At 44.2% G+C, this 13,541-nt stretch overlaps 1 protein-coding gene across 10 annotated transcripts in view; it reads left to right on the top strand.

Annotated features, from left to right (window-relative positions):
• The window catches only part of LOC115103296 (kinesin-like protein KIF1A), a 62,402-nt gene that overhangs the window by 12,238 nt on the left and 36,623 nt on the right, over positions 1–13,541 (top strand). For all 10 annotated transcript variants that reach the window (XM_065005897.1, XM_065005904.1, XM_065005903.1 and 7 more), the window contains exons 5-10: positions 10,705–10,773; positions 11,825–12,003; positions 12,549–12,660; positions 12,994–13,071; positions 13,295–13,360; positions 13,468–13,485. In XM_065005897.1, the coding sequence (XP_064861969.1) occupies positions 10,705–10,773; positions 11,825–12,003; positions 12,549–12,660; positions 12,994–13,071; positions 13,295–13,360; positions 13,468–13,485 (522 nt within the window). The remainder of the gene's footprint in view (positions 1–10,704; positions 10,774–11,824; positions 12,004–12,548; positions 12,661–12,993; positions 13,072–13,294; positions 13,361–13,467; positions 13,486–13,541) is intronic.

The following is a 13,541-nucleotide window of genomic DNA, read 5'->3' on the forward strand; positions in this document are numbered from 1 at the left end:
CGATAGAGAGGTATAATTTCTGGGTGATTTAAATATTGACTGGCTTTCATTAGGTTGCCCACTCAAGAGAAAACTGTAACTAGTAACTGCAACCTCGTTCAGGTTATCGATCAACCTACCAGTGTAGTTACAAACAGCACAGGAATGGAATCATCAACATGTATTGATCACATCTTTACTGATGCTGCAGAAATTTGCTTTAAAGCAGTATCCAAATCCATCGGATGTAGTGATCACAATATAGTAATGGCGCAAGAGGGGATGGCTGCCGTTTTACAGGCTCCTAACCAACTGCTATTCTGTTTGCTTTTTCGCATTGTTTGTAACTTATTTTGAACATAAAGTTGACGCTATGGTCTCTTATGACTGAAAAGAGCTTCTGGACATCAGAACAGCGATTACTCACCTTGAACTGGGCAAATGAGTCCGACGTAAATGATATACTCCTCTCCGGAGACCCGGCCCAAATCCCTGTCATTTGCGGGAAGAAAAGGCGGAGATACAGAGGGAGAAGGTTGGGATGCCTTGTTAGGATTCATAGGCGAGTGAGAAAATCACCACTACCATTGGTTCTATTGGCCAATGTGCAATCACTGGAAAACAAACTGGATGAACGGCCGAGACTATCCTACCAATGGGACATTAAAAAATGTAATATCTTATGTTTCACCGAGTCGTGGCTGAACGACGACACGGATAATATAGAGTTGGCCGGGTTTTCCGTGCATCGGCAGGACAGAGCAGCTATGTGTGGTAAGACGAGGGGCAGGGGTGTGTGTCTATTTGTCAATAACAGCTGATGCACAATGTTTAATATTAAAGAAGTCTCAAGGTATTGCTCACCTGAGGTAGAGTACCTCATGATGAGCTGTAGATCACACTACCAAGAGAGTTCTCATCTATATTGTTCATAGCCGTCTATTTACCACCACAAACCGATGCGGGCACTAAGGCCGCACTTAACGAGCTGTTTAAGGCCATAAGCAAAAGAAAATGCCCATCCAGAAGCGGCGCTCCTAGTGACCAGGGACTTTAATGCAGGCAAACTAAAATCAATTTGACATAATTTCTACCAGCATGTCGCATGTGCAACCAGAGGAAAAAACTCTAGACCACCTTCACTCCACACACAGAGACGCATACAAAGCTCTCCCTCACCCTCCATTTGTCAAATCTGACCATAATTCTATCCTCCTGAAGCAAAAACTAAAGCAGGAAGTAGCAGTGATTCTCTCAATACGGAAGTGGTCAGATGACACGGATGCTACGCTACAGAACTGTTTTGCTAGCACAGACTGGAATATGTTCTGTGATTCATCCAATGGCATTGAGGAGTATAACCCCTCAGTCACTGGCTTCATCATTAAGTGCATTGACGACGTCGTCCCTACAGTGACTGTACATACATATCCCAATCAGAAGCCATGGATTACAGGCAACATCCACACTGAGATAAAGTCTAGAGCTGCGGCTTTCAAGGAGTGGGACACTAATCCGGACGTTTATAAGAAATCCCGCTTTGCCCTTAGACGAACCATCAAACAGGCAAAGTGTCAATACAGGACTAAGATTGAATCCTACTACACCGGCACTGACGTCAGATGTGGCAGGGCAGGGCTTGCAAACTATTACGGACTACAAAGGGAAACACAGCCACGAGCTGCCAGTGACACGAGCCTACCAGATGAGCTAAATGCCTTTAATGCTCGCTTCAAAGCAAGCAAAACTGAAGCATGCATGAGAGCACCAGCTGTTCCGAAAGACTGTGTGATCACGCTCTCCGTAGCCGATGTGAGCAAGACCTTTAAACAGGTCAACATTCACAAGGCCACGGGGTCAGGCGGATTACCAGGGCGTGTACTCAGAGCATGAGCAGACCAACTGGCAAGTGTCTTCACTGACATTTTCAACCTCTCCCTGACCGAGTATGTAATTCCCAAGTTTCAAGCAGACCATCATAGTTTCAGTGCCCAAGAATGTGAAGGTAACTTGCCAAAATGACTACCTCCTGATAGCACTCACATCGGTAGCCATGAAGTGCTTTGAAAGGCTGGTCATGGCTCACACCAACACCATCAATGCAGAAACCCTAGACCCTCTCCAATTCGCATACCACCCCAACTCCACACTGCCCTTTCCCACCTGGACAAAAATAACAGCTATGTGAGAATGCTGTTCATTGACTACAGCTCAGCATTCAACACCATAGTGCCCTCAAAGCTCATCGCTAAGCTAAGGACTCTGGAACTAAACACCTCCCTCTGCAACTGGATCCTAGACTTCCTCATGGGCCGCTCCCAGGTGGTAAGGGTAGGCAACAACACATCTGCCACGCTGATCCTCAACACAGGGGCACCTCAGGGGTGTGTGCTTACTGCCCTCCCGTACTCCCTGTTCACCCACGACTTCGTGGCCAAGCACGACTCCAACAGCATCATTATGTTTGCTGATGACACAACAGTGGTATTTTTTTATTTATCCGTTATTTTACCAGGTAAGTTGACTGAGAACACGTTCTCATTTGCAGCAACGACCTGGGGAATAGTTACAGGGGAGAGGAGGGGGATGAATGAGCCAATTGTAAACTGGGGATTATTAGGTGACCGTGATGGTTTGAGGGCCAGATTGGGAATTTAGCCAGGAAGGCTTGATCACCAACAACGATGAGACAGCCTATAGGGAGGAGGTCAGAGACCTGGCAGTGTGTTTCCAGGACAACCTCTCCCTCAATGTGAGCAAGACAAAGGAGATGATCGTGGACTACAGGAAAAGGAGAGCCGAACAGGCCCCCATTAACATCGACAGGGCTGTAGTGGAGCGTGTCGAGAGTTTCACATTATTTGGTGTCCACATCACCGACAAACTATCATGGTCCAAACACACCAAGACAGTTGTGAAGAGGGCACGACAACACCCTTTCCCCCTCAGGAGACTGAAAAGATTTGGCATAGGTCCTCAGATCCTCAAAATGTTATATTGCTGCACCATCGAGAGCATCCTTACCGGTTGCATTACCGCCTGGTATGGCAGCTGCTCGGCATCTGACCGTAAGGCGCTACAGAGGGAAGTGCGTACGACCCAATACATCACTGGGACCAAGCTTCCTGCTGCTACTCAGTGTTTATTATCTATGCATAGTCACTTTACCCCAACCTACACTTTACCCCAAACTACCTCGACTAACCTGTACCCCCGCACATTGACTCGGTACCGGTACCCCCTGTATATAGCCTCGTTATTGTTATGTAATTTAATTGTGTTACTTTTTATTTGTTACTTTAGTTTATTTACTAAATATTTTCTTAACTATATTTCTGTCACGTTCTGACCTTAGTTCTTTTGTTATGTCTTTGATTAGTATGGTCAGGGCGTGAGTTGGGTGGGTTGTCTATGTTCCTTTTTCTATGATTTGGGATTTCTGTGTTTGGCCTGGTATGGTTCTCAATCAGAGGCAGCTGTCAATCGTTGTCCCTGATTGAGAATCATATTTAGGTAGCCTGGTTGTCCCTGATTGAGAACCATACTTAGGTAGCCTGGTTGTCCCTGATTGAGAATCATATTTAGGTAGCCTGGTTGTCCCTGATTGAGAACCATACTTAGGTAGCCTGGTTGTCCCTGATTGAGAACCATACTTAGGTAGCCTGGTTGTCCCTGATTGAGAACCATACTTAGGTAGCCTGGTTGTCCCTGATTGAGAACCATACTTAGGTAGCCTGGTTGTCCCTGATTGAGAACCATACTTAGGTAGCCTGGTTGTCCCTGATTGAGAATCATATTTAGGTAGCCTGGTTGTCCCTGATTGAGAACCATACTTAGGTAGCCTGGTTGTCCCTGATTGAGAACCATACTTAGGTAGCCTGGTTGTCCCTGATTGAGAACCATACTTAGGTAGCCTGGTTGTCCCTGATTGAGAACCATACTTAGGTAGCCTGGTTGTTCCTGATTGAGAACCATACTTAGGTAGCCTGGTTTCACCTTTGAGTTGTCGGTGATTATTTTCTGTGTCAGTGTTTGTTCCACACGTTTGTTTCGGTTTTTGTTTCTTCACTTCGTTATTTTGTATTTTGGTGTTCAGGCAAATAAACATAATGAACACGTACCACGCTGCGCATTGGTCCGATCTCTCCTACTCCTCCTCAGACGAAGAGGAGGAAAGCCGTTACAATTTCTTGATCTGCATTGTTGGTTAAGGGCTTGTAAGTAAGCATTTCACTGTAAGGTCTACACCTGTTGTATACGGAGCTCGTGACAAATACAATTTGTTTTTTAGTAACCATATCAAGGAAAACCAAAGTTCCAAAGGCTGGCCCTAACATAGTGTATAAGAGGTCATACAATAAGGGTGGTATTGATTCCTATGTTGTTGATTTAAAGAACATTTGTTGGTCTGTGGTGTGCAATGAGGAGCAACCATACGCTGCACTTGACACATTTATGAAATTGCTTATTCCAGTTACTAATAAGCATGCACCCATTAAAAAATATATTGTTGTCTATCAACAATGACAAGCCACTGAGGTCTGATTTAATGGAAAATTACTGAGGATAATAGTGGACAATATTGCCACTCCTATTTGCCATATTTTCAATCTAAGCCTACTAGAACAGGGGTGTCAAACATACGGCCCGCGGGCCGGAACCGGCCCCCAAGGAGGTTCGATCAGGCCCGCAGGATAATTTGAAAGTGGAAAAAATGCATAAAAGACATGGAATTAATATTTTTAATTCGCTGCAATTCATGGATTATCCGCTAAGGGGCGCACTCTTTCCATCAGAGTAGAAGACAAGCCGCATCACTGAGACAGACTGAAAACAGCAGACGGTATCAATGCGCCATCTGCTGCTTGTTACGACGTTGTTAATACCTTGGTCTCTACCTCTCCGCTACACCCTCATTAGCCAAAATGTCGTTATCCAAACGGAGAAAAGTAGATAAGGAGTGTAGAATTTTCAAAGAAAAATGGACCACGTCCTATTTATTTACAGAGATGCACGGAAAACCTTCGTGCTTGGTGTGTTTGCAACAAGTTTCGGTATTGAAGGAATATAATATTCGACGCCACTACGAGACTCATCACAGCGAAAAATATGACGGCTTGCAAGGACAACTGAGAAGAGATAAGATTAACGAATTGCTGGCGGGTCTGAGGAAACAGCAGTCAACTTTCATCCAGAGCCGAGAAGTCAGTGAAGCAGCGGTAAAGCCAGCTACCTAATTGCTAGCGAAATAGCATTAGCATCGAAGCCGTATTCCGACGGTGACTTTGTTAAAGATGCATGATGAAGGCGGCTGAACTTGTATGTCCCGAGAAGCGACAAGCTTTTGCCAATATTAGCCTGACGAGGAATACTATAGCAGAGAGGATTTCGGAACTATCGGCAGATTTAGACAGTCAATTGAAACAGAGAGTCAAGTCATTTATTGCATTTTCCGTGGCAATTGACGAGAGCACTGACATCACAGACGTGGCCCAACTGGCCATATTTATTCGAGGAGTTGATGAGACATTGACTGTTACTGAAGAGTTTCTTGAGTTGGTGCCAATGATGGACACCACAACAGCCGAGGACATTTTCGGCTCTGTCGTTGCTGCATTGGACAGAGTTGGAGTGGACTGGTCCCGCGCTGTCAGCCTGGCTACAGACGGCGCGCCATCCATGGTCGGAAAGAAAGCAGGTGTCGCGACAAAGTTCAAAGACAAAGTACAAGCCCTTAATGGAGGAGATCGTTTCTGGACATTTCACTGTATTTTGCACCAGGAGGCATTGTGTTGCAAGTCGCTGAAAATGGACCACGTCATGGAGGTGGTTGTTCGCACTGTAAATTTAATCCGGTCCAGAGGTCTGAACCATCGTCAGTTTGACAAACTTCTCAGCGACAGCAACATTACCCACAGCCTGCCATACCACACTGAAGTGAGATGGTTAAGCCGAGGCGCTGTGCTGAGGCATTTCTTTGATCTACGAGAGGAAATCGGACAGTTCATGGAGAAAAAAGGAAAACCGGTGTTGGATTTACAATCTCAGGAATGGCTACGGGACCTTGCATTCTTGGTTGATATTACTGAACACTTGAACAATCTGAACAAAATGTTGCAAGGCCGCAAAAAAGTTGTCACACAGTTTTCTGACAACATACATGCATTTAAGTTGAAGCTGACTTTGTGGGAGATGCAACTGGCAAATGGCAACCCTGCTCATTTCCCCTGTCTGAGAGATGTGTGTGTGACCAGACCTGATGCGGACATGAAACGGTACAAAGACAAAATTGCAGGACTACTGCGGGAGTTTGAGAAACGTTTTCAGGTATTTGGTGAACTTGAGACAGAATTTTCAGTTTTTCGCTCACCTTTCACAGTTAAAGCTTCTGATCTGCCGGTCGAAATTCAGCTAGAGATAATTGATTTGCAGTGTGATGCAGATTTGAAGGGCAAATTTGCCTCTGTAGGTCTGGACAGATTTTATCAGTATCTACTACCAGGGTACCCCAAATTAACAGCCCTGGCTGCTAAAATTTTGTGCATGTTTGGGACAACCTACCTTTGTGAACAAATTTTCTCAGTGATGAATATCAATAAAACAAAAATGCGTTCAAGGCTCACAAACAAGCACTTAAATGACATTCTGAAAGTGACAGCTAGTCAGGACATGACACCTGGTGTTGATGCACTTGTACAGGCCAAAAGATGCCAAGTTTCAGGAACAAATACAAGTCCAGACTAGACTAACACCTTTAAAATGCTGCCTTAGATACTGTTTGCATTGAAAGAATACAGCTCTGTGAAGATGAATCCTTACTGTGGTGATTTAAAAAATGTGCACTTTAATGTTAGTCAGCAGCTTCAAAACAAAAGTTGTGTGATGGAATTCTACTGTTCATACAACTCCATAAATTTTCAATTTCGTGGAGCAGTGTAGCAGAGTATGGTATAATTTTAATGGTCCGGCCCACTTGACATCTCCCTAGGCCGTATGTGGCCCACGATGCGAAATGAGTTTGACACCCCTGTACTAGAAAGTGTGTTCCGTATGGTTGCTCCTACAAATCATTCACTAAAGTCTAAACCGCAACTAAATCTTGTAATAAATCATGTGCAATTTGAGCAAGTTGAGGTGACTAAACTGCTTGGAGTAACCCTGGATTATAAACTGTCATGGTCAAAACATGTTGATACAACAGTAGCTAAGATGGGGAGAAGTCTGTCCATAATTAAGTGCTGCTCTGCCTTTTTAACAACACTATCAACAAGGCAGGTCCTACAGGCCCTGGTTTTGTCACACCTTGACTACTGTTCAATCATGTGGTCAGGTGCCACAAAGAGGGACCTTGGAAAATGACAATTGGCTCAGAACAGGGCAGCACGGCTGTCCCTTAAATGTACACGGAGAGCTGACATTAATCATTTGCATGTCAGTCTCTCATGGCTCAAAGTGGAGGAGAGATTGACTTCATCACTACTTGTGTTGACATTCTGAATGCACCGAGGTGTCTGTTTAAACTACTAGCACACAGCTCAGACACCTGATCAAACACCACAATACATGCCAACAGAAGTCTCTTCACAGTCCCCAAGTCTAGAACAGACTATGGGAGGCGCACAGTACTACATAGAGCCATGACTACATGGAACTCTATTCCACAGTACTACATAGAGCCATGGCTACATGGAACTCTATTCCACAGTACTACATAGAGCCATGGCTACATGGAACTCTATTCCACAGTACTACATAGAGCCATGGCTACATGGAACTCTATTCCACAGTACTACATAGAGCCATGGCTACATGGAACTCTATTCCACAGTACTACATAGAGCCATGGCTACATGGAACTCTATTCCACAGTACTACATAGAGCTATGGCTACATGGAACTCTATTCCACAGTACTACATAGAGCTATGGCTACATGGAACTCTATTCCACAGTACTGCATAGAGCCATGGCTACATGGAACTCTATTCCACAGTACTACATAGAGCTATGGATACATGTAACTCTATTCCACAGTACTGCATAGAGCCATGGCTACATGGAACTCTATTCCACAGTACTGCATAGAGCCATGGCTACATGGAACTCTATTCCACAGTACTACATAGAGCCATGGCTACATGGAACTCTATTCCACAGTACTACATAGAGTTATGGCTACATGGAACTCTATTCCACAGTACTACATAGAGCCATGGCTACATGGAACTGTATTCCACAGTACTACATAGAGCCATGACTACATGGAACTCTATTCCACAGTACTGCATAGAGCCATGGCTACATGGAACTCTATTCCACAGTACTACATAGAGCCATGGCTACATGGAACTCTATTCCACAGTACTACATAGAGCCATGGCTACATGGAACTCTATTCCACAGTACTACATAGAGCCATGGCTACATGGAACTCTATTCCACAGTACTACATAGAGCCATGGCTACATGGAACTCTATTCCACAGTACTACATAGAGCCATGGCTACATGGAACTCTATTCCACAGTACTACATAGAGCCATGACTACATGGAACTCTATTCCACAGTACTACATAGAGCCATGGCTACATGGAACTCTATTCCACAGTACTACATAGAGCCATGGCTACATGGAACTCTATTCCACAGTACTACATAGAGCCATGGCTACATGGAACTCTATTCCACAGTACTACATAGAGCCATGGCTACATGGAACTCTATTCCACAGTACTACATAGAGCCATGGCTACATGGAACTCTATTCCACAGTACTACATAGAGCCATGGCTACATGGAACTCTATTCCACAGTACTACATAGAGCCATGGCTACATGGAACTCTATTCCACAGTACTACATAGAGCCATGGCTACATGGAACTCTATTCCACAGTACTACATAGAGCCATGGCTACATGGAACTCTATTCCACAGTACTACATAGAGCCATGGCTACATGGAACTCTATTCCACAGTACTACATAGAGCCATGGCTACATGGAACTCTATTCCACAGTACTACATAGAGCCATGGCTACATGGAACTCTATTCCACAGTACTACATAGAGCCATGGCTACATGGAACTCTATTCCACAGTACTACATAGAGCCATGGCTACATGGAACTCTATTCCACAGTACTACATAGAGCCATGGCTACATGGAACTCTATTCCACAGTACTACATAGAGCCATGGCTACATGGAACTCTATTCCACAGTACTACATAGAGCCATGGCTACATGGAACTCTATTCCACAGTACTGCATAGAGCCATGGCTACATGGAACTCTATTCCACAGTACTGCATAGAGCCATGGCTACATGGAACTCTATTCCACAGTACTACATAGAGCCATGGCTACATGGAACTCTATTCCACAGTACTACATAGAGCCATGGCTACATGGAACTCTATTCCACAGTACTACATAGAGCCATGGCTACATGGAACTCTATTCCACAGTACTACATAGAGCCATGGCTACATGGAACTCTATTCCACAGTACTACATAGAGCCATGGCTACATGGAACTCTATTCCACAGTACTACATAGAGCCATGGCTACATGGAACTCTATTCCACAGTACTACATAGAGCCATGGCTACATGGAACTCTATTCCACAGTACTACATAGAGCCATGGCTACATGGAACTCTATTCCACAGTACTACATAGAGCCATGGCTACATGGAACTCTATTCCACAGTACTACATAGAGCCATGGCTACATGGAACTCTATTCCACAGTACTACATAGAGCCATGGCTACATGGAACTCTATTCCACAGTACTACATAGAGCCATGGCTACATGGAACTCTATTCCACAGTACTACATAGAGCCATGGCTACATGGAACTCTATTCCACAGTACTACATAGAGCCATGGCTACATGGAACTCTATTCCACAGTACTACATAGAGCCATGGCTACATGGAACTCTATTCCACAGTACTACATAGAGCCATGGCTACATGGAACTCTATTCCACAGTACTACATAGAGCCATGGCTACATGGAACTCTATTCCACAGTACTACATAGAGCCATGGCTACATGGAACTCTATTCCACAGTACTACATAGAGCCATGGCTACATGGAACTCTATTCCACAGTACTGCATAGAGCCATGGCTACATGGAACTCTATTCCACAGTACTACATAGAGCCATGGCTACATGGAACTCTATTCCACAGTACTGCATAGAGCCATGGCTACATGGAACTCTATTCCACAGTACTACATAGAGCCATGGCTACATGGAACTCTATTCCACAGTACTGCATAGAGCCATGGCTACATGGAACTCTATTCCACAGTACTGCATAGAGCCATGGCTACATGGAACTCTATTCCACATCAGATTTAAAAAAACAGATAAAAATACACCTTATGGAACAGCGGGGACCTTGAAGAGACACAAACGCACAGACACACACACAGACACACACACATACACATGAGAAGAGACTCACTCTACACATACACGTGAATTTTGTAGATATGTAATAGATTAGTGGCCTGAGGGAACACACTTAATGGGTTGTGAAAGTGTTATAACATATATACCATTTTAAATATTACATGACATTATAACTGCCTTAATGTTCCTGGACCCCAGGAAGAGTGCAGCAGCTAATGGGAATCCTTAATAAATACAAACAACAACAATAATAATAACAACAAATAACCCTCCATGCTTTCTTCTCTGCTAGCTGTGTGAGGACCTCTTCACCAAGATCAGTGACAGCAATACCGACAACAGCTTGTCCTACTCGGTAGAGGTGAGTGCTCCCGACCCTCTACTGTTTTTAGAGTAAGCTTGAATACAAGAGATGCCTACTCCATAGTAGGTTAGGGATTTTAAAGTGTTAACGTTTTGGCGTTATAATAAGGTTGGTAGCAACATGGAAAATCGTTGTGGAAATCTGTTTCAGCTCAAGTCGACTACAAAATCCACAATGCATTGCCACAATGCATTGCTCCTTTCTATAATATATCTAGCAACGGCACCATGCAATGCATCCTGGACTAAAGAGGCAGACAAATTGGAAAAATGTGCTAGACCCTCCATTAAATTGACCATGTCTCGGGGTAGGAATAAGATAGATGCAAAACATGCAAAACAAAATGCAAACATAAGATCAATGGCTCATTCGAGAGACGCCATCCTCCCGAGTTATGACATCGGCCAGGATTGAAATCTGATGTATGATAGAGGTTTTCGCCATCTTAAAGTCGTATTCCTATTAACTTCCAGAATAGCGAGAGTGACTTTATCACGGTGCTTCATCATACCGGCCTGCTTTCTGCCTGTTTTGAACACCAATAAATCAGATACACATGAAAACATGAAATGACCCTGGGAATTGTAAGAACATCACTCAGAGATGCACAAATACGATATAACACTCAAATTGAGGGAAACTTTACTTTAACTCCAGGGGGATATGAATAGCTCTGTTAAATCTATATCGAATCCACCATAACTAATTGTATCCTAACGTGGTTGACAGTCATGAAATGGCAAATCCACATTAGGGATCAGACAAGTGATATGTAAAAACAATGGGAGGACACAGTATTGTCATAATGCAAACATAACATAAGAGTTCTGATAAGAGTGTCTTTTGTATCCCAAGTTCTCAATAGATGTTTGATTGGCACTTAGTTAGTTTGGTTGGCACTTAGTTAGTTTGGTTGGCACTTAGTTGGTTTGATTGGCACCTAGTTGGTTTGATTGGCACCTAGTTGGTTTGATTGGCACCTAGTTGGTTTGATTGGCACCTAGTTGGTTTGATTGGCACTTCTATAGAGTATTGACGACCTCCACAGGTGAGCTACATGGAGATCTACTGTGAGCGTGTGCGTGACCTGCTGAACCCAAAGAACAAAGGGAACCTGCGTGTGAGAGAGCACCCCCTGATGGGGCCCTACGTGGAGGACCTGTCGAAACTAGCCGTCACCTCCTACAACGACATCCAGGACCTGATGGAGTCTGGCAACAAGGCCAGGTAAATGAGACTTTCAGTGGATGGATGATGGATGGATGGATGATAGATGGATGGGTTGGAAGGGTGGATGGTGGATGAAAGAGGGAGGGATGGATGGATGATAGGTGGGTGGGTTGGAATGGTGGATGAAAGAGGGAGGGATGGATGGATGGATGGATGGATGATAGACAGGTGGGTTGGAATGGTGGATGAAAGAGGGAGGGATGGATGGATGATAGATGGGTGGGTTGGAAGGGTGGATGGTGGATGAAAGAGGGAGGGATGGATGGATGATGGATGGATGGATGGATGGATAGGTGGGTGGGTTGGAAGGGTGGATGGTGGATGAAAGAGGGAGGGATGGATGGATGATGGATGGATGGATGGATGATAGATGGATGAGTTAGAAGGGTGGATGGTGGATGAAAGAGGGATGGATGGATGGATGGATGATAGATGGATGATAGATGGATGGGTGGGCGGGTGGGTGGGTTGAAAGGGTGGATGGTGGATGAAAGAGGGAGGGATGGATGGATGTCATAAGGTTAAATTCTCTCTTCCTTCAGGACGGTGGCAGCCACCAACATGAACGAGACCAGCAGCCGCTCTCACGCTGTCTTCAACATCATCTTCACTCAGAAGAAACACGACATGGATTCAGAGAACACGTCTGAGAAGGTACGGTACAGGCTTACAACAACTTAATGACCAGGTTCAACCTCCTGTTCAAGCTTCTGCAATGGTTTGAGGCCAAAGAGTTAATAACTCTGACCAATATGTATGGTTTACACTTTTCTAGTTGAGATCTATTGCCATGTTATCTGGCCATCCACAGGGTTATCATTGTATGATAACACTACTCAGTGCTCATTACAGATAAGCCCTCAAAGAGCGTTTATTGGGGCTGCCGCTGTGTATTTGGAATCTGGACATTTTCCCTTTACAATACAGAGTACGGAAGCAGATTCATGCCAAAATAAATGATGACACCAGAGTGGTTTCTTGTTGCAGGTGAGCAAGATCAGCCTGGTGGATCTGGCTGGGAGTGAGAGAGCCGACTCTACAGGAGCCAAAGGAACCAGGCTGAAGGTGAGAGGGTCTTTTTTGGGTCTACTTTATGGGCTGAATTTGATCCCCCAGTGATGTTGATGTATGAATTCCTCAAAGTTTTGAGTTGACATTTCTAGTTGACACGTCTATGCATTTTACAAAGCATCTAGGCTCTGTGTCTTGAGATTGTGGAGATTGTAGTTTTTGCGTCCCAAGCAATGCTTCTCGATTGATTAACTTCGCCCCATCTGTTCCTTTTCAGGAAGGAGCAAATATCAACAAATCTCTAACCACACTGGGAAAAGTCATCTCTGCTTTAGCTGAAGTGGTTAGAGTCCTTACTCTTCTGTACACAACTCGTTGTCTGTATGGTCATTTAAGCAACTTGGTAAGACTGTCTATTAATTCAATACTGTCAACTTCTTATCTTTCTAGGACTCCGCACCAAATAAGGTACACCATTTCAATTACTTATTCAATTTCTGTCATGAGAAAATATTTGGGGAAAT

This window comes from Oncorhynchus nerka, linkage group LG20, assembly GCF_034236695.1.
Source record: "Oncorhynchus nerka isolate Pitt River linkage group LG20, Oner_Uvic_2.0, whole genome shotgun sequence".
Taxonomy (NCBI): Eukaryota; Metazoa; Chordata; class Actinopteri; order Salmoniformes; family Salmonidae; genus Oncorhynchus; species Oncorhynchus nerka.